General features: G+C 43.5%; 1 protein-coding gene across 2 annotated transcripts in view; it reads right to left on the bottom strand.

Moving 5' to 3' along the window:
• Window positions 1–20,616, bottom strand: part of Ak7 (adenylate kinase 7) — a 70,685-nt gene extending 50,069 nt beyond the window's left edge. Inside the window, exons 1-4 of one of the 2 annotated variants that reach the window (XM_015495403.2) lie at window positions 20,457–20,616; window positions 16,297–16,482; window positions 5,750–5,858; window positions 2,246–2,340 (exon numbers count right to left, since the gene is read on the bottom strand). In XM_015495403.2, coding sequence (XP_015350889.1) covers window positions 2,246–2,340; window positions 5,750–5,858; window positions 16,297–16,482; window positions 20,457–20,558 — 492 coding nt within the window. In that variant the 5' untranslated portion in view covers window positions 20,559–20,616. Of the gene's footprint in view, window positions 1–2,245; window positions 2,341–5,749; window positions 5,859–16,296; window positions 16,483–18,440; window positions 18,765–20,456 lie in introns of those variants that run through there. The other variant, XM_048799304.1, reaches the window with a different exon arrangement.
• Between the last annotated feature and the right edge of the window lie 3,363 nt (window positions 20,617–23,979).

Genomic DNA, 23,979 nt, shown 5'->3' with positions numbered 1-23,979 from the left:
GACTGTTAGAATTTCCCGGGATGATCACAAGGAGATAGCAGCAGAGAAGAGCAGAGGCTCTGAAAGCATGTGTGACACAATGTAAGAATTTTCAGAGGTAAGACGATTGGGTTATGAGAGTCTTGAGCTAATCTGTGCATTAATCCCCTGATAGGGGTTAACTGGGTGGTGTCTGCAAGCAGGTGTGGCTGGAGGACACAGGTCATGGGCAGAGTGACGCTGGGGTTTGTATTTTGTTCCAGGAGAGCAGAAGCCTCTCTGCTTCCTGATTGCCATGTCCTGAGCTGCTTTCCTCCTCCACACCCTCCATCATGCTAGATCTTGAACAAGTGACCCTTGAGACTCAACATTCACTTTCACATTGGGTAATGAATGACAATCCTTGAATCACTGACACTACCCAGAGCCAGCAGGAATTCACCACTGCAGTGGGGTCTCTCATCATTGCAAACCCTTGGCTTTGGCTGTGATGCCGAGGTGTTGAGGGGGATGCGCTTCTGTGTCTGGCCTCGCTCGGTCCAGGTCCCAGAGGTCCTCCAGGTCAGATACAGGCCCTCCTCCGGTTGTTGCCCACAGTGAAGCAGACCCTTTAATGGCTCCCGTCAGATGGTTCTCCTTCAAGATCAGAGCCGTGGCGAAGCGGGACGTGCCTGACTATGAGCAATGACCATCACTGAGTGTCCACTTGGCAGTCCTTAATCACTTTACATTTTGTTTCCAGGTCCATGACTTGATCTGACCTCTTCCTGTCAACATCAGCGGATTTTTGGTGAACAAAACAATTTGGGATTAAATCAAGAGCTGACAAACGAGATATGTGAGGGCTGCCAGCGTAACAGGGCCTGCTGTTTGACATTGAACCTTTCCTTTTTCAGTAAGGTGGAGGGCACTCTAACAACAAAGTGCTGGGAGCCATTAGCCAAGTAGGTATGACAATTTCTTTGCCAGCGTACCCCATGTTGCTTAGTGGAAGGACTCGTGGAAATAGGACATTTTGCAGTGACATTGCATGTAGGTGACCTTGCTCAAGGACCAGGGCGGATTAGGGTGTTCCCGGTTTAGGATAATCGGGTTTAGGGCGTTCCAGGTTTAAGATTATTCCTGCTGGGAATAGGGCGTATCCTGCTGCCTGAGTTCCCCTTGAGTTCTCACGGGATTCAGACAGTATTTTTGGGGAGACAGAAGCCCAGTGGGGGTGGATTTGGGCAGAGAACGTGGATTTCCCCAGAACGTGTTTGTAGACGGCTGGTGTGAGTTTGGGAATAAAGAGTTGCTGTTTGAATCTACAAGCTGTGTGGTGGCTCGTGATTGTGTGCCCAGCCAGACTGTGGCAGCACAGGAAATGCATAAACCAGTAGCATGGTCTTGATTATCGAGAACCATGCACTAGGTGCTACACTTCTCCACAGCAGGCAGCTCATGAGGTTGGTTGGTCTGCACTGTATCACCCAAACACATGAGCAGCGCCTTGTGTCAGGACCTCAGGAATGTCCTTGCTCCATTACAACTTTATTGGACCACCCTACAGATGTGTCCCTCCATGACCAAACACCGTTATGCAGTGCCTGACCACAGCTGACAAGGTAGCATTTTAGAATCCTCTGTTGTGGGAAGCCATCCTGACACGTGACTGGGCGGCTCCCGTTAAGGGTCTGAGGCTTCTGGCTGTGTTGGAATTTTCCTGGCCCTTTCCTGATGAGAGAACCCGTCCGTGTGGGGGTGTGACTGACCACTGACCCCGGGGGCCCAATCACTGACCCTGACCTTGGAGTGCAGTCCCCCCTCAACCTTCATTGGATGGAATTATCCCCTGAATTTCTTGTTCCCCAATAAAAGGCTACTCCCTGGCGTGTTCTCTCTCTCTCTCTCTCCTGCTAGCCCTGAGTAATCCTTGCTGCCCTGCTGGGCGGTTAGAGGTTGGAGCCAGAGAGGGGAGCCGTCTCGGACCTGGCAATAGAAATAAGGTAACTGAGTCTGTGTGTTTTATTTCGATCTCTTCTAGCTAACTTTTATGCCAAGAACCTCATTGATGAAACCATTGCGCAGGCCTCATGGTGGACTCTGTGTCCTGTAAACCAATGGAGTCCCGCAGAACCAACCAAATGGGCTTAGAAGCACTAGATTCAGCTGCACACCTGCACCAGGAGTAAGAAAGCACAGCTCACTGTACAAAGCTCCTTCCATATGTAGCCAGCAAGGCCTTGGGGTGAAAGGTTACCTAAAGGAAAGCTGAAGTTCTACTTACTGGGTCCAGAGGTTTGGATCGTGCCCAAGTCATCACGGTGGAGAGCAGAATAAATACCTTTCTCTTTTCAAAATGGCTGACTTCTTCACTCAGTGCTGCAGGACCAAAAAGCAGAGCAGTTATTTGGACCCATGCAGAATTTGCTTTAGCAATCACACCTACTATTAGATATTGGGGCGGGGGAGGGCTTGAAGTTTCTTCCTCATCGAGCAATTTAGCTCCAGGGCGGGGGGTCACCTCTGAGGTTTCACCTTTCCATCCCCATCTGTCTTCTCCCCAATCCTCCCTCCCATTGTCTGATCCCTTCTGGGCTCAGCTCAAAAGTTTAACCCCTTCCCAGGACCTGTGTGCTATTAAACCCAAACTCTTGAGACTGAGGTTCTGAAATTGAGGGTTTATTGAACTGTTCCGGGAGCTAGCTGGAACAGATCCTGGGACACGTTCTGCTACTGCAAGCTGAACACTGGGTGGCAGTTGGAAATGTCTCCACCTGACCCAAGAGCCAAGCAAGCGTACTACGGTGAGCATCGGGGGAAGAAAAGCATAAGCTGTTGACACGGAGGCCACACTGGTGCTGGATAAGAGGGGCCAGGAATGCCAGTGGGGATAGGAGGACAGTCCATAAGGAGAACTTGCTCCTCTGGATTGGTTGGGGCTGGTAGTCCAGAAAGTTTATATGTACCCAGGAGGCAGCAGTGGCACCTGAGGTCAGGTCCAGGGGTGGAACATACAGCCAGGAATGTGGAGCAGGTAGCTGCTAACTGACTGCAGTCCCTTCCTCTCTCCCCTGCCCCTCTGCCCTTCGTAATTAAGTTTAGGGATCTCAGAACTGTCTCTCATCAGGGCTTTCCCTTACTTGGGGGAGGGATGGGAATAATCCTGGCTGACATGAATTGGGACAGTTCATAGGTTTATTGGATTCTTACCCTGTGAGACAGGTCCTGATATCATCTCTGTTTTACAGATTCAGGACCCGAGGCCCAGTCTGCCCTGAATCATGGAGGGGAGTGTTGGGGCAGGCGGTGCAATCCAGGCAGTGGCCTGCTGGGCTATGCCCCCACCCCTGCAGATATGGATGGAAGGGTGACTGCTGCCTGCCATGGTTTTGTCACACATTTAGGCACTGCGCCTCCGTGAATGCATCTAGCAAGCGATTCCACTAAAATAGTCTTCATCTTGTAAATTTTCCAGAAAAAAGGTGTAAGCCTTAAAATGAGGTCTACTTGAGTTGTCAGAGGGTCTAGAAGATACAGGTTCAGTCTCATGAGGTGATTCACTAAACAATGAGCTAGGAAAACAAGGACATGGTGACATCCTGAATGGAGAAGGCGTGTGGCTTCCCACCCCAACGTGGGGAAGTATTAATGAATCAAGCTTAAGGACATTGTGTTTCACATATTTATCCCAAGTTCCAATGCTAATTTTAGTTTCTATTTTTATTCTAATAACAAAAAGATTGTCTCTTCAACCTCGTTTTGCTCTTTTGACCTTTCCTCTCGGCTGTGCTTCCGATCGGCCTATTTTGTGAACACTTGACACACTTTGAGGTCCTCTAACTGGGTGGCCCTTTCTATTTATGATATTTACAGCAGGTCTGAAATGATGTGCTTGTTCTCCTTCTGATCACACCATTTATGCAAATATGTAAATGTTTTCTTCTCATTTCTGATAATTTTCCCTGCTCTCCTACGTCCTCTTGCCTGCCTATAGGGGATAGGCGAGGTAGGAGAATTCTGAAAATTTAAAACCCAAGTTAATAAAACATTATTAAGAGTTATATGTATCTATTGTAAGAAAAGCAAAATCTAAGAATGCGCCTGAGTTAAGTGACAAAGTCCCCACTGCTGTTCCCCCAGCCCCACCAACCCCACAGCCCGCAGGCGACTGCCAAGAGAGGAAGGGTCCCTGAGTACACTTTCCTGCACACAGTCACCCTGTGGCTCAAAAACAATGCGATTCAGTCAAAGCTCTTCCTCCAAAAGGAGAAGTAAAATTTTCTTAATTATGTAAATCAGGATGAAGAAGACCCTGTGAAACACACTCCATGATCTACAGCTTATGGCCGGGAGTAGTCTCAAAGTCTGAGAAGTGATTGGATTCCCCTGAGGCTGTGGAGAGGTCCTAAGGGAGGAGGATGCACATCTGTCCCAACGGCTGCTGCTGTTTGGATCTCAAGTGTCCCCCAAAGGCTTAGTGCTGAAGGCTTGGTCCCCAGCTGATGGCACCCTTGGGAGGCAGTGGGAACTCTGGGGGTGGGGGACGGGTGGAAGGGAGCAGTCCCTGAGGGCGTGTCCTTGACAGGGATCTTGGCCCCTCCTCTCTGCTTCCCCATGAGGTGAGCTGCTCCCCTGGCACTACCCACCTTATCACTGGCCTCCTCACAGGCCCAAAGCAACAGGGCCTCCAACCTGGACTGAAACCTCTGAAACTGTGAAGCAAACTAAGCCTTTAAATTGTTTTTCTTAGCTATTTTGCACAGCAATGGAAAACTAAGTAACAAAAGGGCCATCCATACAGGCTGTTTTTTTCCCCCCAGGTGCTGAGAATTGAACCCAGGGCTTTGAGCAGGAAGTCACTTTGGGAAAGTAGGGACAGAGTAGAAAGGAAATGCAGGGAATTGTTGCTTTATTCTAAGCTCTACTGTGCTTTATAGTTCTGAAAACATCTAGATTTTATTTCAGAAAAAAAATGTTAGAAATTTAAAGAAAATTACAAGCATGCATTATAAGAAAAATCAATTTTTCAAACCTAGCACAAAATAAGTGCTCAAAACCATTAGCTCCAATTATTATTTCAGATGGTACAATAATATATCATCTGTAAGTATTTGCTAGGGGACACAATGTAGAGAGGAGGCACAATGCAGAGAGTAGGGCTTAAGCAAGCTCTGTTCCAAAAGATGACAGCGCTCATGTTTTTGATTTATGCCTCACTGAACAAAATCTAGGCACAAAGTTGTAAGTGAGAAATTGAACATTCCAAGCTCCACAAATCCATCATTTTCCTGAATATGTACAGTCATTCCTAGGTTCCATTCTATTTCCTTAATTTAGCCAAAAAATAGTTTTGCTATTGATTGAATTAAGCCGTTGGCAAAGTATTTACTGCCTGTTTTTATAAATAAACTTTTTTGGAACCCAGTCCATTCACGTACATGCTGTTTACAGCTTCTTTTTCCTACACCCACGGAGCAGTTGGCTTACAACTAACTCCACAGACATAGTCAGTAGCACCGATTGCGTACTTTAGGTAAGTCAGTTTTCCCATGGCCCTAATTTATCTAATGTTCATTAGATGACTCTTAGACAAAGAAAGATGCACAAAAATAATGCCCTTTACAACTATAAAGTGTAAATAAGAGACCAGGGACCAGGGGTGGAGCTCAGTGTCAAAGCACTTGCCACGCATTCTTGAGCCCAGGGTTCAATCCGCAGTAGCTCCAAAAAAAAAAAAAAAAAGGTCAATAAAAGATGAGCTGCTGAGGTAAGAGTGCCCCTCACTGACCGGACACTGCCCACACAGCCTCCTCCACTTGCTGCGAGCTCTCAGTGATGTTGTAAATGACCACGTCACACTCCAGCAGGCGCAGGAGAAGGTCTTCTCTGGAGATGGTCTGGAAAGAGAAGTGACAGTCTCTTGCAGAGGGCTAACACGATGACCTTGATATTTAGACAGGATGGCAACTTCCAGATCAGGCTGCCTGGAGGAGTAAGTACCACGGAAACATTTGCAGAAGGATTTGGATGTAACATGAACATTTGGCTCCTTTCTGTGTGGAGTTTTCAAATGACAAAGAAGTCTGAGGAAACAGCCTGGAACAGGTGATTAAAAATGGTGCAATGATCTCGGGTCCTCCCTCTGCATGCCGTTCCCACCCCAGCTCAGACCATGTTGGAGGACCACGAGTGAGCATTGAAAAGCGACTCAAACCCCATGCGAGATTATTTGAGTAGCTACGTATCAGGAATCACTTAAAAGTGCTGTGAGTAATTGGTTTGAATTATTGGGAACCCTCAAGATGGAAAGAATCTGGACGTAAGGTATCTTATTACACTTGATAGTTGGGACTATTTTAAAAACATGGAAACTAGCAGGGCATGGTGGCTTAATCCCAGCTACCTGGGAGGCTGATGCAGGAGGACTGATAGTTTGAGTCCAGCCTCAGCAAATTAGTGAAGCCCCAAGTAACTTAGCAAGATCGTGTCTCAATATAAAATATAAAAAATGTCAGAAAAGGCCCAGTGGCCCGTGGCGGGACAGAGCTTCCAATCACTCCTGCAAGGTAGGCGGGCCTGCGACCCNTTTGATATAAGGAGAGTAACTAAGAACAGAGTAGGGAGGAAGAGCATGAGAAGAAGATTAACATTAAACAGGGATGAGAGGTGGGAGGGAAAGGGAGAGAGAAGGGAAATTGCATGGAAATGGAAGGAAACCCTCATGGGTATACAAAAGTACATACAAGAGGAAGTGAGGGGAAAGGGAAAAAAAAAACAAGGGAGAGAAATGAGTTACAGTAGATGGGGTAGAGAGAGAAGGTGAGAGGGAAGGGGAGGGGAGGGGGGATAGTAGAGGATAGGAAAGGCAGCAGAATACAACAGACACTAGTATGGCAATATGTAAATCAATGGATGTGTAACCGATGTGATGTTGCAATCTGTATACGGGATAAAAACGGGAGTTCATAACCCACTTGAATCAAAGTGTGAAATATGATATGTCAAGAACTATGTAATGTTTTGAATAACCAACAATAAAAATTAAAAAAGAAACTTAGGAATTGCTTATTTGAATCATTTATTTAATATTTCCAGGTGACCACTGACTATGAGTAACTGAAATTGTGAAGGACACAGCTGTGGATAAGGGGGAATTACTATAATTAGACAACTAATTTTTTTTTTATTCTGGCAATATCACTTTTGATTCATTTAGAGCATTTTTATGTAAGGTAACTATTGATATGTTTGAACACTAATCAGCTTGTTCTCTGATACTTTTCTTAGCTTTTGTTTTTTCTATCTTATGTGTTACACATATATTTTAAAACAATTTTGACTTATCCACAATGTTTTTAACAGATTTATTGACACATGATTGATAAACTAGAATGGTACATATTTAAAGCATCCCAAATTAAAGAGTTTGTACATATGCAAACACCATGACACTGCAAACACAATAAAAATAATAGATATCCAGTGACCCTCAATGTTTCTTTTCTCTTTTCTTCATGGTAAGAATGATTAATATAATATCCAATCTTTAATGTTCATAAAACTATATTATTAACAATAAGCACTGTGTTTTACAGTGGATCTCTACAAATTATTCATTTAGAACATCAGAAACCATTGAACAACTCTCCATTTCCCCTCCTCACAGTCCTTTCACTGGTATATAGAATAGCATTATTATGCTTTCACCTTCTATGAGTCTACCTATTTTGAAAGGTTCTTATAATTGGACTCATGAAGAATTGTTTTCTTTTGTGCCTTATCCGTAGTGTTTTGATAGGAACTCTTTGTATTGATTATTCAGTGATTGCTCTACATTAAGTGTACATACCCTATCACCATACACTGGTGCTAACATATTATCAGTTCAAGTATGATATTCTTACCTCTTTTTATGTCCCCCAACCTCCCCCGGTCATAATTGTCTTCAATATTTCATCTACATAATTAGAAAACTACCTTGGAAAAATACAGTTTTTACTTCAGCTATCAATTTCTCAAGCAGAGAAACATCTTCCCCGTATATTTGCTTTTCCTCCTATTTCTTTATCCCTATGGTTTCAAGATTTCTTCTACTCTTTCTCTTCTGCTTAGGAAAATGATTCTGGCCATCCTTTTAGAGTAGACCTGCTAACAACAAATTCTCTTGCTTCATTAATCACATCATGTATTGATTCTGCTTCTTTCCTGGTGGGTATTTTCAGTGGGTATAGAATTCTAGGTTGACAGTTCTTCTCTTTAGCTCTTGAAAGATACTGTGCCCTTCCTTCTGTCTGCTATGGTTTCTGATGAGAAGTCACTGTCATCTGAGTTATTTCGCTCCTGTTGATAATGCCTTTTTTTTTTCCTCTCAGACTGTTTTCAAGATCTTTCTACACAGTTAGAAGTTTGATAATAGTGTGCTTTGGCATACATTTCTGTAGATTGTTTTCTGTTTGCGAGTCAAGTCACATTTTTCAATTTGTAGATAGTCTTTTACCAAATTTGGGAAATATTCAACTATTGTTTTCATGAATAACTTTTCAGCAACATCTACCCCCACCCTTCACATCGTCTGCTTTGCTTTGGAAACTCTGATGAAGAAAAGTTAGACCTCTTATTATAGACTCTATGTGTTCCAAACTTTGTGCATTTATTTATTCAATTTTTTTTCTCTGTGTTGTTTAGGGAAGTGGTAATCTTGGCATTGACATCTGTTGACTAACTTTTCTTATTAAACCTGATATTCTTTTGATTTTGATATGATGAGTGATTTATATTGAAATCTGAGACTTCAGGTTACATTTACATCTTCCATTTGAGCACGACTCCTCTAACACAACTTTGGTAAGGTAAGGGTCACTGCTTCATTACTGCTAGTAAGCCAAGCTCAAATTTGGCATACATTGACAATAGGTGGCAGTAGTCTCTTTACCAATAGGTGGGAATGACAGTTCTGATTTGCCATTAGGAATCTCCTGGTGTCATGTCCACAGGGAGAAAGGTTATCCCATTACTGCCAAATGGTGGTGGAATTCCAGATTTTTTAAGATGTTTCTACTGACACCAGAGAGATTAGTGTCCTTATTACCTCTCAGCAGGGATAGAAGTCCTGGTTCTTCCCTCAGCCTTGCCTCACACTACACAGGTTGGAGTTTAGGGGCTTTCATCTTGATGGACAAGGGTAGATATCTAAGCTTTTCTTTTGACCTTTGCTGAGGCCGTTTTAAATTGGGTCACAGTTTTCTTGGGGATACTTGGCTAGATTAGAGCACTTATTATCAAAATATTTTCTGCCTTGCTATGCTGGCCCTTTGATTAACACAGATTTTCTTGTGTCTTTTTATTGCCAGGATTTGTTTACATTTCCAATTCGCCTACTTCTCCAACACCAAATCTGGACATGTGGAAATGAACTTTCAGAGAACTCACTACTATTTCTTATGTCCTGAGGTTTCCTACCTAATCTTCCTTCACCGCTCCACCTTTCTAAGTCTCAGAACTGTACACAATTTCAGTTATAAGGAAAAGAATGCCTATCTATCTTTTGAAAATCCTAGAGTCCATGTTTACTAACCAGCATTTTCCCTGCTTCTTAGTGCACATTAAATGCTTGTTCAATGTCTGATAATATAAGAATCTCCTAAATCTCACTACCTACGTGTGCAAATTGACATGGAAATATTTATAGCCCAGGATTTCTGTGACTAGTAAATTATATATAGTGAAGAATGATTTTTGCATAGTTCTTGGTATTTAGTAAGTATTCAATATACTTTAGTTATGCTAATAGGAGCTGAACTTCAAAAGATTTCAGCAGAAAAAATCTGGTAAAAAGAATAAGATAAAGATTAATATCATGAATAACAGTAGAATGAAATTAATATTAAACTTTAATAAAGATCCATAAGTGTTTTGAATACAAATTATGTTCCAGAGATTTTATAAGAGTTTAATGTTTAATTCTAAATATCATCTTACAGTGACATAATATTATCATGCCATTTAATGGGTGAGAAATCTCAGGAAAAGAAAGTCCCATTACTCAGCATACATAAAAGTAATATGTAAACAGGATTTTTAACTCTGTCCAAGCAAACACATACTTGAGTCTGTTCCTTTTCTAATCTGAAATATCTGAAAATTTCCATGCTGATATATTTATGGAAAGTATGTGCAATATGACTTTTTGACTCATTTGGACAAAATAATTTGGAGATTTTTTATATTATTTAAAGATAATTATGAATATGCAATCCACCCCCATGCTATAGTTTTTATCTCAGCTACAGAACAGGAGTATAAAATGAATTATTTTCAATACTGGAAAAAATAACTAAAAATAATGGTTTCATGTTTAGAAAAAGATTTGAATACTAGAAAGAATAATAATTCTAATACAAATTAGACAATGCAGCAGTATCTTGCAAAAAATAAAAACTGAAATCACCATCACTCTAGATATCAAGAATAAAGCAATTTAACAGCACTAATGCATTGTTACTTTATAAATCTCTCCCTCCATCATCATGCTAAAACTCAGAGAAATGAGTCTAGAAATGTCCTGTGACTATAATCCTATTCAACTGTGGAGTATGCAATTCTGGATATTGAGGTTGCCTTCATCTGCAAAGTAAAATGATTAGTGTCATAAACTTATTCCATTTGTTCACTTGCTTTTTTAAGGGATTAGAGTAGGAAGGTGTAGAATAGGTATAGTAGGAAGGGAACATGCAGAATGTGTTCAGTTTTACAGAAAATATGTGTGTCCAGTCAATAACAAACGTCAGGTTTTCTGATTTAGAAAATTGCTTATAAGGTGTGACCTAGAAATTTTCTTAACATGCCAATTTTTAGCCTCATTTCAAATCTACATCAAAATTCTAAAGGCAGAGTCCAGAGACCTGTGCTTTAATAATCCCTCCACAAATCTCTTGTAAATGCTAAAGCTTGAAGACCACTTGTGTAGAAGCCACACTCCAGCCTCTTGCTGACTTCATTCCTCTCAGCTGATTCTGCTAACTTCTACATGTTAATCAGTGCAATGGAATTATAAAACCAGTCACAACAAGAACAGAAACGTAAGAGGCAAGCCCTGTAATACATTTTATTGTTTGAAGCTGAAATATGATTTCATTCCAGGAACATTGGACTCCATCTTTCCCATTAACTTAGATCCTGTCAGTGACCCCTACCACCTTTCTCATTTCCTTGATTTTGCAAACTGTTTGGATACATTTGTTTTCTCCATTAACAATTAATCTTCCTTTGAAGTTCACTTCTCTCTTGAAACACTATTCCTTCCTTCCTCGAATCTCAGACTGATTGACTAATACTATGGTTGATAATTTGTCCAGATTCAATCAAGCTTGAAATTTGGGTATATTGCTTTTTTGTTGTTGATATTCTACTCTACTTCAGTGACTGAGATTATGGAGATAAATAAATATTCAAATTTACTATTTTTGTAGAGTACATAACAAATATCAACATAAAATTAATTATGAATGTTCATAGTGGAGAAGTTTATGAAATCGTAGCTTATAATAGGATAATATATTCCAGATTGGAAATTCCCAAAAGACTACCCTGATAAAATTAATTTTCAGTATCCTAGAGCAGATGAACATGAAATAGGTAGATGCAAGACATGACGGGCAGAATATAGAATATGTGTAAAGATCCTAAGGAACCCAAGTTATTCAAGCATCTGAAAGAAGTGAAGTGTAGTTGGCCAAAATTAATGTGGGTATTAGGTATGGAAGGATATATATTTCTATGGTTTTTGGCCAGAGAGTTAGAGACTAAGGGCCTTGCAATCAAGGTAAGTGATATTAAACTGAATGACAAAGACAATACAAAAAATATGTGATTAAAGATGAGTAGCATGAGGACATTACACATTACGAAGTATTGCTCAGAAGACTGCAGATACTGAATTTCAGGAGAACAAAGCAGATGTCTGGAAAAAGCCAGAAGGGTACTGAGGTCACTTGAGGAAGAGATGATAATGCCTTGAAATAGATTCCTCATTGGAATTTTGCAGTGGATTTGCAAAATGACATTACCAGGGACAATCAAATATAAACCTGGAAAATACTATTTATATTGGTAATCCTAGTATATTACTCTTAATTTCAGTATTGCTACAATCAATTTAGTTCTAGAAGTATTTTTCAAATATTTTACAGCATTTGAAATTTTAAAAAATATTCTCTAGGTACCTCATTGAATTTTCTCCAAAATGTATAAAAAGGATTATTCTTGAGAAAGAGTTAAAAATCTTAACAAGTGCCAGTTTCATCATAATAAGTACCCGTTAGTAATATTCTCAATATTGTACACAGTGCTATTTTGGACTTGAAATAAAAATTTTACTTTCTTTAAGTTTACTTTCTTTAAGATACTCAATGTATCACCATGAGGCTGAACAAAAGCACTTGAAATACCAAGTAATTTCTATGATTTTGTCATTTTTTAATGCAGAGTAATACTCCATTGTGTATAAATGCCACATTTTTTTTATCCATTCATCTATTGAAGGGCATCTAGGTTGGTTCCACAGTCTTGCTATTGTGAATTGTGCTGCTATGAACATCGATGTAGCAGTGTCCCTGTAGCATGCTCTTTTTAGGTCTTTAGAGAATAGACCGAGAAGGGGAATAGCTGGGTCAAATGGTGGCTCCATTGCTAGCCAATCCCTAAAAAATAAATGCCAAATGTCTTCTTTGATATAAGGAGAGTAACTAAGAACAGAGTATGGTCGAAGAGCATGAGAAGAAGATTAACATTAAATAGGGATGAGAGATGGGAGGGAAAGGGAAAGAGAAGGGAAATTGCATGGAAATGGAAGGAGACCCTCAGAGTTATACAAAAGTAGATACAAGAGGAAGTGAGGGGAAAGGGAAAAATAATACAAGGGGGACAAATGAATGTCAGTAGAGGGGGCAGAGAGAGAAGAGGCGAGGGGAGGGGAGGGGAGGGGGGATAGTAGAGGATAGGAAAGGCAGCAGGACACAACAGACACTAGTATGGCAATATGTAAATCAATGGATGTGTAACTGATGTGATTCTGCAATCTGTATTTGGGGTAAAAATGGGAGCTCATAACCCACTTGAATCAAAGTGTGAAATATGATATATCAAGAACTATGTAATGTTTTGAACAGCCAACAATAAAAAATTAAAAAAAAATATATAAAAAAGGGCTGCAGATATAGCTCAGACCACTGAGCTATATCCGCAGACCTTTTATATATTTTACATTGAGACAGGATCTTACTAAGCACCCTGGGTTTATCCCCAGTACCAAAGATAAACAAATAAATATGGTCAGACCTATCCAGGATCAAATAGGTACACTTTCAAGAGAGTTGTTGTCCTGACCCACATTCCTGAATCCCTTTGTTCACCTGACAAAGATCTGTGGTTCTGCTTTTGGCCCTAGGATAGAGGCAAAATAATTAATGGTTATAAATGCATATGGTTGCTAATATTAAGGGCATCATGTATGTGCATGTGTGTGTGTGCGTTTTAGGGGAAAGTTTTAGCAAATAAAAGACCTGGACTCAACTAAGCAAATGGCAGCCTGCTCTTGGAATGCTTATAAGAAGGCCTTCATCTGGGGCACAGTGTGGCCAGCAGAACAGGCTGCTTTGCAGCCCCCCCACTCACTCCCTCAGCCAAGCATCATCCTTGTATGGTGCGCAACCTGCATAGCTTCCCGTGGCAATCCTAAGTGTGTGAAAGGGGCTTAGAGGAACATTTGAGATTCAATGAACTTGAGAAAGATGTGATTATGTCTCATAGGAGCTGACATTTGAGTTGGGTTGGAGGGGCAAATATGAGCTCACTGGCAGAGTTTGGAACAGCAGGTGATTTGCCAAATAGAGGCATTTTTTTTTTTTTTTTTGGTACTGGGAATTGAACTCAGGGGCACTTGACTACTGAACACATCCTCAGCCCTGTTTTGTATTTTATTTAAAAACAGGGTCTCACTGAGAGGCTTAGCGCCTCAGTTTTGTTGAGGCTGGCTTTAATATTCTTTTTTTTTTTTTAGTTTTCGGCAGACACAACATCTTTTTTTTTTTTTTGGTATGTAGTGCTGAGGATCGAACCCGGGTCACACGCAAGCCAGGCAAGCGCGCTACCCTTGAGCCACATCCCCAGCCCCTGAGGCTGGCTCTGAACTCACGATCTTCCTGCCTTCCTGCCTCAGCCACCTGAGCTGTGGGGTTACAAGTATGTGCCACAGTGTCCGACCAAATAGAGGCACCTTTCACAACACGGACCAGCTCCACGTTTTCCATGCTCAACTCCCCCTCCCTTCTCTGTCACTCTGCTTCTTCCCACTGGCTCCCCACAACCGGGCACTAGCTATACTGGCTCTTTCTAGTTGAAAGCGCAGGATGTGCTGGGTTGTTTCTTTCCCCCTCATCTGCCTGGCAAGCCTGACTCAGTCTGGAGGCCCAGCCTCATCTCCAGGAGGCTCCTGGATCAGAAGGTCAGGGGGAGTGAGGGGCCTCACTGTCTGGGATCTGAAGCTGCATTTGCCTGTCTGTGGATCAGGCCAGAGCTTGTCCCCTTGACCTTCAAGGTGCTCAGGGTGCTGCTGTGTGTGCCCCTGGTGCACCTAGCTCCTGGTCTGCTGTGGAGCTCCTGCTGGGCTGTGAGCTCTCTATCTATGGACCCCGGGTCTGCTCCGTGCACATTCACTGAGTCAGATCTGGGGGCACACGAGAGCCCTGGGATCTGAATGCATGCGAGTGCCAGCTGGGAGGCTTGGGAGCTCTCAAAGGTGGCCGAGGACCATGCCCAGTGGGCTGTGGGAGGCGAGGTGGGTTAGGAGCCCACAGCGACAGAGGCCTTTAGCTTGTGTGGGAGACCAATCTTACTTGTGACTGAGTCACACTCCCTGGCTGGGTGCTGAGGCGCTCAGTCACAGAAATGTGGCAGAGCTTTCCCCACCCTTCTTGGGTTTGAGGGTTGGTGTCTCAGTGTCGTGCATGGGTGTGTCTTGCTACAGCCCCATGGATGGAGCTACACTCACTTGTTCCTTTGTAATATAACCCCTTGCCCTGTTTAGGATAGAATCTTCCATGGAAGTGCCTTGTGTGTGTCCCCTTCTCTTACTGTGCCCTTGGGTGTGGCCTACCCAGGTGTCAGTCAACCTGCTGACAGTGGACATCATGAAGATAGACTCAGCCCCCTGAAACCTGACCCCTTGCCTCATTTAAATAGCTTCTCCTCAATAAAAGGGGTCAGCACGTGTGTGCTCTCTCTCTCTCTCTTTCTCTCTCTCTCTCTCTCTTCCTGCGGACCCTTAAGGTCAGAGGAGCCGTCACAGCGACCCCAAAGAAAAAGGTATTGTGTCTCTTGTGTGGTTATTTTGTGCAGCCCAGTTAGCCCAGTTCAACTGGAGCGACCCCTGAGCCTCTTAGTCTCGAGAACAGAAACCCGGCAAGCTTGGCTGGAGGGTGAGTATGTGACGGCAGTTACAGTGGTTTTTGTTGTTTTTTTGCCATGCTGGAATCAAATCCAGAGGTACTTCACCCCTGAGCTATGTCCCCATCCCTTTTTATTTTTTATTTTGAGACAGGGTCTTGCTAAGTAAGTTGCCCAGGCTGGCCTTAAACTTGGAATCCTCCTGCCTCAGCATCCCAGGTTGCTGGGATTACAGACATGTGCCACTGTGGCCTGCACAATATTCATTTTTAAGTTTTATTTTTAATTGATACATAATAATTGTACAAGTTTATGGGGTAATGGGTTAAATCTTGAAGGATGACTAGCGCTGGCTGGTTGAAGGAGGAGGAAGGTGGTCTGGGGACAGTGTGCTCAAGGCTGTACGGTAGGGTTCAGGGAGCAGCAGGTGGGACAGGGTGGGAGGGGTCCCCTGGGACCCCTGGGAGAGGAGGCCCCCTTCTCGCCGGCATTCGGATGTCTCGGGTGAGTGCTGTGTAGACTGTGTGCGTGGAGGTGATAGTGTTTCACAGTAAGACACAACACCATGGTCCACGGTTCCTGGGTGGCTTGTTACCAAAGGTCATGCCGCCATGGTTCAGAGTGGTTGTGGGCAGAAGTTAGGTTAAGCACAGCATAAAAAGAATGTTAGGCACCTGAGAGTCCAAATTAGATCCATCCTTTCCAAGAATGTCTAATCTAAATTATTTTTTCAGGCAAAAATTTCAGCCACTTCACGAAAAAGCCCTGCCACCATCGTGCTGCCGCACACCCTGCACCTGCAGCGACAGGGAAGGGGAAGCCCAGAGCAGCCACACTCAAGGAGGCACTGGGAGGGGACCTTCCCTGAGAAACGGAGAAAGCCCCCTGACTCACTGAGTACGTTTCCACCGCAAAGTTGGGCCCCGGGCTCTCGGGCTGGGAGAGCGTGCCCACGATCTGGAACGTGCCCTCCTTCAGCCTGAAAGATGAGGCTTCCCGGGCAGCTGGCCTTTCATCTTCCTCTTCTTCTTCCTCTGTAATTTCTTCCAGGGATGCCCCAACGACGCAGTTAGACAGGTACTGCAGGAAAACACATTCCCAAACTCTGAGTGCACATGAGCGCAAGGAGAGTCCATGCCTGGCAGTTCCAAACACCAGTCTTTCCCATGGGCTTGCTGGGTGCCACCAGGGCCAAGCTGGTGCTCGGCAGACTGTCATCTCAGTGCACTTCCTGCCCACAAAGACCCCGCCTAGGGGTACTGCTGATTGCCCACTTCCTGGATGAGAAGCTTTCTGGCAGAACTGGATAACCCACCCAAGGAACTTCCCTGCATCAGCAATAGCCAGAGCCGACTCTAGTGAAGATGTTTGTCTTGTCCACTTGAAACAGAAATGGGATGTGAGCCATTTAAGGGTTTTTTAGTAGTCACATAAAAAAAAGTAACGAGAGCTAGGGAGGGATGTAGCTGAGAGGTTGAGCACTAACTTGCCTAGCATGTGTGAGGCCCTGGGTTCAAACTCCCAGCACTTAGAAAAAAAAGTAAGATGAAATTAGTTAATTTAATTAATGCTTTATTTAATCCAATAAATCCAAACTACTATCAATTTAATATATAATCAACATAAAACAATTAATGAGACATGTTCTTTTTTTTTTAATACTACGTCTTCAAAACATGGTATGCATTTACACTTTCAATGGTAACACTGAAGTGTAACCTATCTTTGGGATAGCCTATCCAACATTTCAGAGTTCCATATATATATATATATATATATATATATATATATATATATATATCCTGTTAGATGTAGATAATCTTTAATTTACATATTAAACTATGTAAATAATAATGACATTGCTGTACCTGAGGAATGAAAACTAACAACACCAACCCAAGTCCCACCTCATTTATTTTGATAAACACTGCGAGGTGGCATGCCAGGTTGTTAGCTTCAACCTCTTATTGGAAGAGAGTGTCCCAAATACATTTCGATTGTATCTCAAACATACATAATCAATTTTATTATCCCATGTCGCAGATGAGGAAATTGATGCCCAGCAATAAGTAACTTTTCCAAGATGACGGCTCAGGTGCTGAGACTTGAGAGAGGGGTTGTGGGTTGCCAGCTGGGCAAGGGCTCTACCACTAAGCCACATGCCCATCCCTTTTTATTTTGAGGCAAGGCCTTGCCAAATTGCTGAAGCTGTCTTTGAACTTGTGATCCTGGGGCCTCAGCCTCCTGAGCCACTGGGATTACAGGCTGTGCCACTGCACCCAGCCTCCATTTATTTTTTTGTGTTTCATATTTCCATTGCCATGTTGTTTAGTACAGATTAACAGCAATTGCCTGGAATTTGAAAGAGGCCCTGCTTCATTAAGGACTAATCAGAAAATTTTGCTATTGAAAAACTTTTGAAAAAGATCTTTGCATACCACAGAGGTTTTATTATATGTTGTAAAACACAGTCAACATCAAAAGGAATGAACTAAAGGTCAAAGTGCTTTTCTTCCCTCATTCCTAACCTCAGTCATGTGACTTTTTTATACATGCCAGTGGCTTGCCATGGGATTCAGAACACAAACCGAACTGCCGAGCCAGGCCCTGCACATCTAGCCCTCTGTGCCTGAACCTGCTTCACTAGTTTAGGCCACAAATACCTATGAGTGCTGACTGTTCGTCACTCAGGAGCTGATAAGGGCCACATTGTGACTGACTTCTGTGGGACTCTTCCTCCATAAAAATATATTAAATATTATATTTTATGACAGCATGCTATAAAGCTAAACATAATCTCTGGCAATAAAATTTTATTTGTTTTTGGTTTTTATTTGCTGATTTTAAAATAAATTAAAATGCTTTTATGGGCCCAAAGTCTTGTGGGCCCATCTTGAGAAGATGGCACATCAGACACTCTAACTTCATCCCACCAAGGTATTGCCCTCTCTGTGCCCTGTGAGCAGTTCCCTGGCTGGACCCTCATCCGGCCTGGGCGGCTCTCAGGAGAGCTCCCACTAGGTGCTCTTCCCACTCACCGTCATCTCACCTTCTCTTCCTTCAGAGTACTCGGGACACATTGAACTATCTTGTTTACTGAAAATAGTACTTACTATCTTCTTCCAGCAGAGGCAGATGGAAGTAGCCTTTTTTTTTTTTTTTTAAATCTTATTCACTGTCCAGTTCTCTGGGCTCAGCACAGTACCTGGCATTTCATAGGTGCTGATGAATGCATGAATCCCATCCAACAGAAGGGATCATAGTTGAGTTTCTTGTATAGCCTTTGAGACATTTTCTGTGCCTATCTACCTATCCATCCATCCATATTCTCCATATCTATCTTTTTGAAAAACACAAATAAGATTTCTGAGAGAAAAAAAAAGAGAAAGAGAGAGGGAACATGTTTATGTGTGTGCATGTGCACTGGGGATGGAACCTCGGGTATTATGCATGCTAAGCCCTGCTTTAACACTAAGTTATGCCCTCAACTTATATTTGCCTTTTTTTTTTTGAGGTACTAGGGGTTGAATCCAGGGGCATTCTACCCCTAAATTACATCTTCAGCCTTTTCAAATTTTTATTTTTTTATTTGGAGATAGGGTCTTGCTAAGTTGCCAAGGTTAGCCTTCAATTTGTGATCCTCCTGCCTCAGCATCCCAGTTAGCCAAGATTACAGGTATGTGTCACAGCACTCAGCTATATCTGTCCTTTTAATACTCCCCTTCTTTGAAAATTTTTATTGTACTGTTTTAGTTTGCTTGTGTCCTTGCCCCTTATTGCCCCCCTTTGCTGTTAATTTGGAAGATGTATCATGTGTTTTGAATCCCTTATAGTAGGTATATATCATACACATGGTTTACATGTATAATTACATACTATAAAATATGCAAATTTTACATATAAATTATGTAGCTAAATCTCTGTTTTTGACTCATGAATGCAGTAGAATGGTCTTTCCAAATTCCTGTTCTCCTGCAATCTCTAACGTAGTGTACTTTGCAAATAGGGTCTTTGCAGATGTAGTCAAAATAAATCCATACTGGATTAGGATGGACCCTAATGCCATGACTGTTGTCCTTATCAGAAGAAATTAGGGTACAGAGACTCAGAGGACACCATGTGAGAAATGAGGCAGAGATGGGGGCAACGGGTCTGTCAGCTAAGAGATGTCAAGGATTGCAGGCTCCCAGACAATCCAGGAGAGAAAGGTGGCATAGATCCCCTCCCTGCAGAGGTTCTAGAAGCAAGGAGCCCTGCTGACACCTTGATGTTGCACTTCCCTTCAAGAAATGTGAGATGATAGAGTCTCTTGTTTGAAGTCATCTAGTTTGTGGTAATTTGTTATCACAGCCCTAGGAAACCAGTGCAGACACTTGGTACTAGAGCTGCATCCTATTTTAGGCAGTTTTGTCTTGTTTGAATCTGAAATCATTAGCTTTAGAGGTTCCCAGGGTGAGGTTAGATTTCTGTGTCACTCCAGAGGGCACAATTAAGATCAAAGGGTCCTACCAAGGGGAATGACAGATTCATGACTTTCTGGTTTCAGCAACTTAAGATGAAGGGCCCCTAGGTTTTCCTTTTGAATATCTTCATTTTCCAGAACAAAAGATGGAGGTACTCCAGCCCAAAGAGTCCCTGTTACATAACACGCTCACAAAAGAGCCGGACTAATAAAAAATGCTTCATGAACTTAACTTTTCCATCACATGCCTGCTTCAGATGCAGTGGCAGCATAGAGAGACAACCTCGTTAGGAGGGAGGAGACTCGGTCAGGAGGCTAGGTCCTGCCCCGAATTCTCTACATGAACCTGGACAAGTCCATTTCTCCCTCTGAGCCTCAGTTTGTCCTCAGTTCCCAGGGAGGAAGCAGGATTGGACCTGTGATCTCCAAACACTTGTGTTTCCAGCTGGGAGCCCACGTCTAGCTTGGTTGCGAACCGGGGCCCAGGGGTATTGGCGGTGGCCAGGACGTGGGACTTCCTCAGGGGAAGCGGGTGGGGGCCTGGTACCCGGCGGCGTGGGCAGGGGTCCGGCTCTGCGCCGCGGCGGCTCACCTTCCCGATGTTCCTGCTGCTGTAGGTGTCCAGCAGGTTTATAAACACCCTCTGGACCCGGATAACTTTCTCCGGAGGGGCAGCAAATTCGTCTTCAGCCATGGTGGGAGCTTCGCTGGTTGCTAAGGTGAAAGAGTCTCTCGGTTGCTAAGGAGGCGGGTCCCGGGAGGCCGTTCCAGTCGGGCTCTTTGGGGGCGTGGCTTGGGCGGTGGGTGGAGCGTGCTGGCCCGGGGCGTGGCTCTGGCGCTGGGTGGGGCATTTCCGGGAGGGGGCGTATCGCTCAGGCCAGGGTGTCTCGGAGGAGGAGTGGCGTGTCTTGGGCGCTGGGCGGGGCATTTCCTGGAGGAGGCGTGTTCCGAGGGGCGGGGAGTCCCGGGAGGGGGCGGGGCGGGGCGTGGCTCGGGCGCTGGCGGGGGCACGGCGGGAGTGCCGGGTTCCCGCCTCGGGTTTCGGGTGCCCGGTCGGTTTGTGGGCTGCAGTTTGGGGTCCCAAGTGAGCGCTTTCTGGTCTCATTTTACCGTACGACCCACCGCGTGCCCTCTGGCCGAGGCGTCTCCTTTTGGAGCCTCATTCAGCGTCTGTCACACGGGGCCAGGTGATCTCTGTTCCCTTTCATTTCTTTCCACTTGACCAAAAATATTGATATGATGACCCTGACGAAAGGATCATCCCCTGAACCCAGCTGAGCCTCGGGCGTTCCTTCTCCTGTGGAACGGTCTCCGGGGCGACGCGACTAAGTCCTCTACTGGGAAGAGAAGCGGTTGCCTCGGGGCTTGGGGGCCAGGACCCCGGAACTACGGCGTGGGCGGTCTCCTCCGCGCAGCCTCCCGCGGTCTGGTCCACAGGACTCACGGCTTAGGGGTTGTTCCCAGAAGGCTTCTGAGGGTGAGGAGGAGGGCCACTAGAGGCCATGTGGTGCCCAGGGTTCACTCACGTTCACAAACGGATGAAATTTACACGCTTGACCTTCTTTCCAAATGAGATTACCCGTAGAATTTGCTAAATTAAATTAAAAAAAAAAAAAAACTTATTAGTGGACCTCAAAGGTTGTGCTGGACTATGAATATATTCTGTAGTTATTTTAGAACAAATAGCCCGATTGTATCAAAATATTTAAAAACGTTAATTTGTTAAATGTAAGTGTTCCACATATACAGCGTTTTATTTCCCCCTATGGCTGCTGCTTTTTTTTTTTTTTTTTCCCCAGTGCTGAGGATTGAACTTGGCCCCAGGAATGCTAAGCAAGTCCTTTACCACTGAGCTACATACCCATCCCTCCACATTTTTAATACTGATTGCTTTGAAACAAATGGCTGTGGCCCAGAACCTCCAAACAGTTTGGAGACTCTGGGCTGTTAGGGACTCAGGAGATGTTTGAGTTCCAGTGAAGCCATTTGAGGACCATTGGGTCCAATCTTTTAACTTCCCCCAGGTTGTTCAATTGGCTTTTAAACAGGAGTAATACCTCCAGCCTAATAGGACTGTTTGGATTAAATAAGACAACACATTTTCTAAAGTGGTCTCCATAGGTGAAATTACTGCTTGTTTTTGGCAGGCTGAAAACTTTCAGGAATGGAAACCTGTTTCACCTTTTTAGAGTTCTAGTTCAGTGGTACAGCACTTGCCTTAACATGTATGAGGCCCAGGGTTCTATCCCCTGCCCCCAGATAAGTGCATTCCATTTTTGCCTCAAACCCCCCCTTTTTGTGTGAAAACACACACACACACACACACACACACACACATACACACACGGGATTGAACTACGGGGCACTCAACCACTGAGTCACATCCCCAGCACTATTTTGTATCTTATTTAGGGATAGGGTCTTACTGCTTTGCTTAATGCCTCGCCATTGCTGAGGCTGGCTTTAAACCAGCGATCCTCCTGTCTCAGCCTCCCGAGCTGATAGGATTACAGCCTATTTAAAAAAAATATGTGTGAGCCTCATTAAAACTTCTTCTGTTTGAATTTTTGCAAAGTTGGGAACAATTTGCTCAAGGCACAAAAAAGTGCTGTCAATTTAAATGCAAAGGCACTCATGCAAGACTGGTGCCAAAGCTGATGGGGTAGATATGATTCAGCATTCTTTCAAAGGACTTGTTGGCTCGAATATTCTAATGTTCACCTGATTCCTCATTTTCAAGGTGTTCATTTGTCTTTGCTTTCCTTATTGATATAGTTAGGCAGGTAAATACTTTGGAAGTATTTCAGCTAGGTAACTACAATGAAATAACCTAACTTACCTTTGTTTCATTCTTACTGTTTACACTCCAGATAATGGCAAATGAACTAGCTCTGTAGTTACAATGCTGATGGCTTCCAGATTATTTTATATTTATATTGGTAGAAGTCTATTGATTACTTCTGTTATACCAACTGATGTCTTTATTTTTTCCCTCTTTCTAAATCAGCCTACACATAATCACGAAGTTCATGTGATGGCTTTTATGTTACTGTATGAGCAGACCTTTTTTGGGGGGTGGTGAGCTGGGGATTGAACCCAGGAATGCTTCAACACTGAGTCACATCCCAATCCCTTTTAAAATTTTTTTGAAACAGGGTCTCGTTGAGTTGCTTAGGCCCTTATTAAGTTGCTAAGGTTGGTTTTGAACTCAGATCCTCCTGCTTCAGCCTCCTGAGATGCTAAGATTTACAGGTGTGCACCACCATGCTCTGTGTCAGACTTGTTTTGATCTAACTGTAGGCTAGGCTAGGCTGCTGAGCAGGTTCCTCTCAGCTATGCCATTCCTAAAATAAGTGTTTAGAAATTTCTTAAGTCAGTGTGGCACACCTCAGGATCTAAGAGGGAACAGGCTGACAGTACCATTCATTCATTCATTCATTCATGACATTGGGGATTGTACCCAGAGCCTTACCCAGGAGTACTCTACCACTGAGCTACATCTTCAGCTCTGTTACGGAAACAGGATCTCACTAAGTTACTGAGGCTGGCCTTGAACTTGCCATCTAATTGCCTCAACCTCCCAGGTGGCTGAGATTACAAGGGTGCGCCCATGACATTTTGTTTCTGAATGCTGGAGAGAGAATAGCGCAGCGAAACGGAGAAGCCAACAGTCAGTACAGCACTAGCTAATGAGCTGTGTGGGAAGTGTAACAGCTGATTCTGGAACCTAGGCAAAGGCAGGAGCGTCACTACAGAAAATGAGGTGCCACTCTTCCCCATCACACTGCCCCACAGCACATAGAAACCCTGTGCCGGTCGCACGCCTGCCTCTGCTGCCTTTTTATTTTTGGTTTTGGAATTTGAACCCAGGGCCTCATGCATGCTGAACATGTGCTGAAGCACTGACCTCCACCCTGTGTGTCTCCCTTAATGTAGAAAATGAGAAAAGGTATAAAGAGAATGAGAATTACCTAACTTACCACAGAGTGGTGACCATTAACATTTCAGAACATTATTTTAGTATGAAGCTCCTATATTTTAGTGCAACGTAATCTCCCCTTACTGCCATCTTGCATAATTTTAAATCACTGTATTTTTCATCAGAAGGATGTAGC

The sequence above is a fragment of the Marmota marmota genome, unplaced genomic scaffold (assembly GCF_001458135.2).
Source record: "Marmota marmota marmota unplaced genomic scaffold, marMar, whole genome shotgun sequence".
Lineage (NCBI taxonomy): Eukaryota > Metazoa > Chordata > Mammalia > Rodentia > Sciuridae > Marmota > Marmota marmota.
The sequence above is the reverse complement of the archived record's forward strand: the minus strand, read 5'-3'. Positions and strand labels throughout refer to the sequence as shown.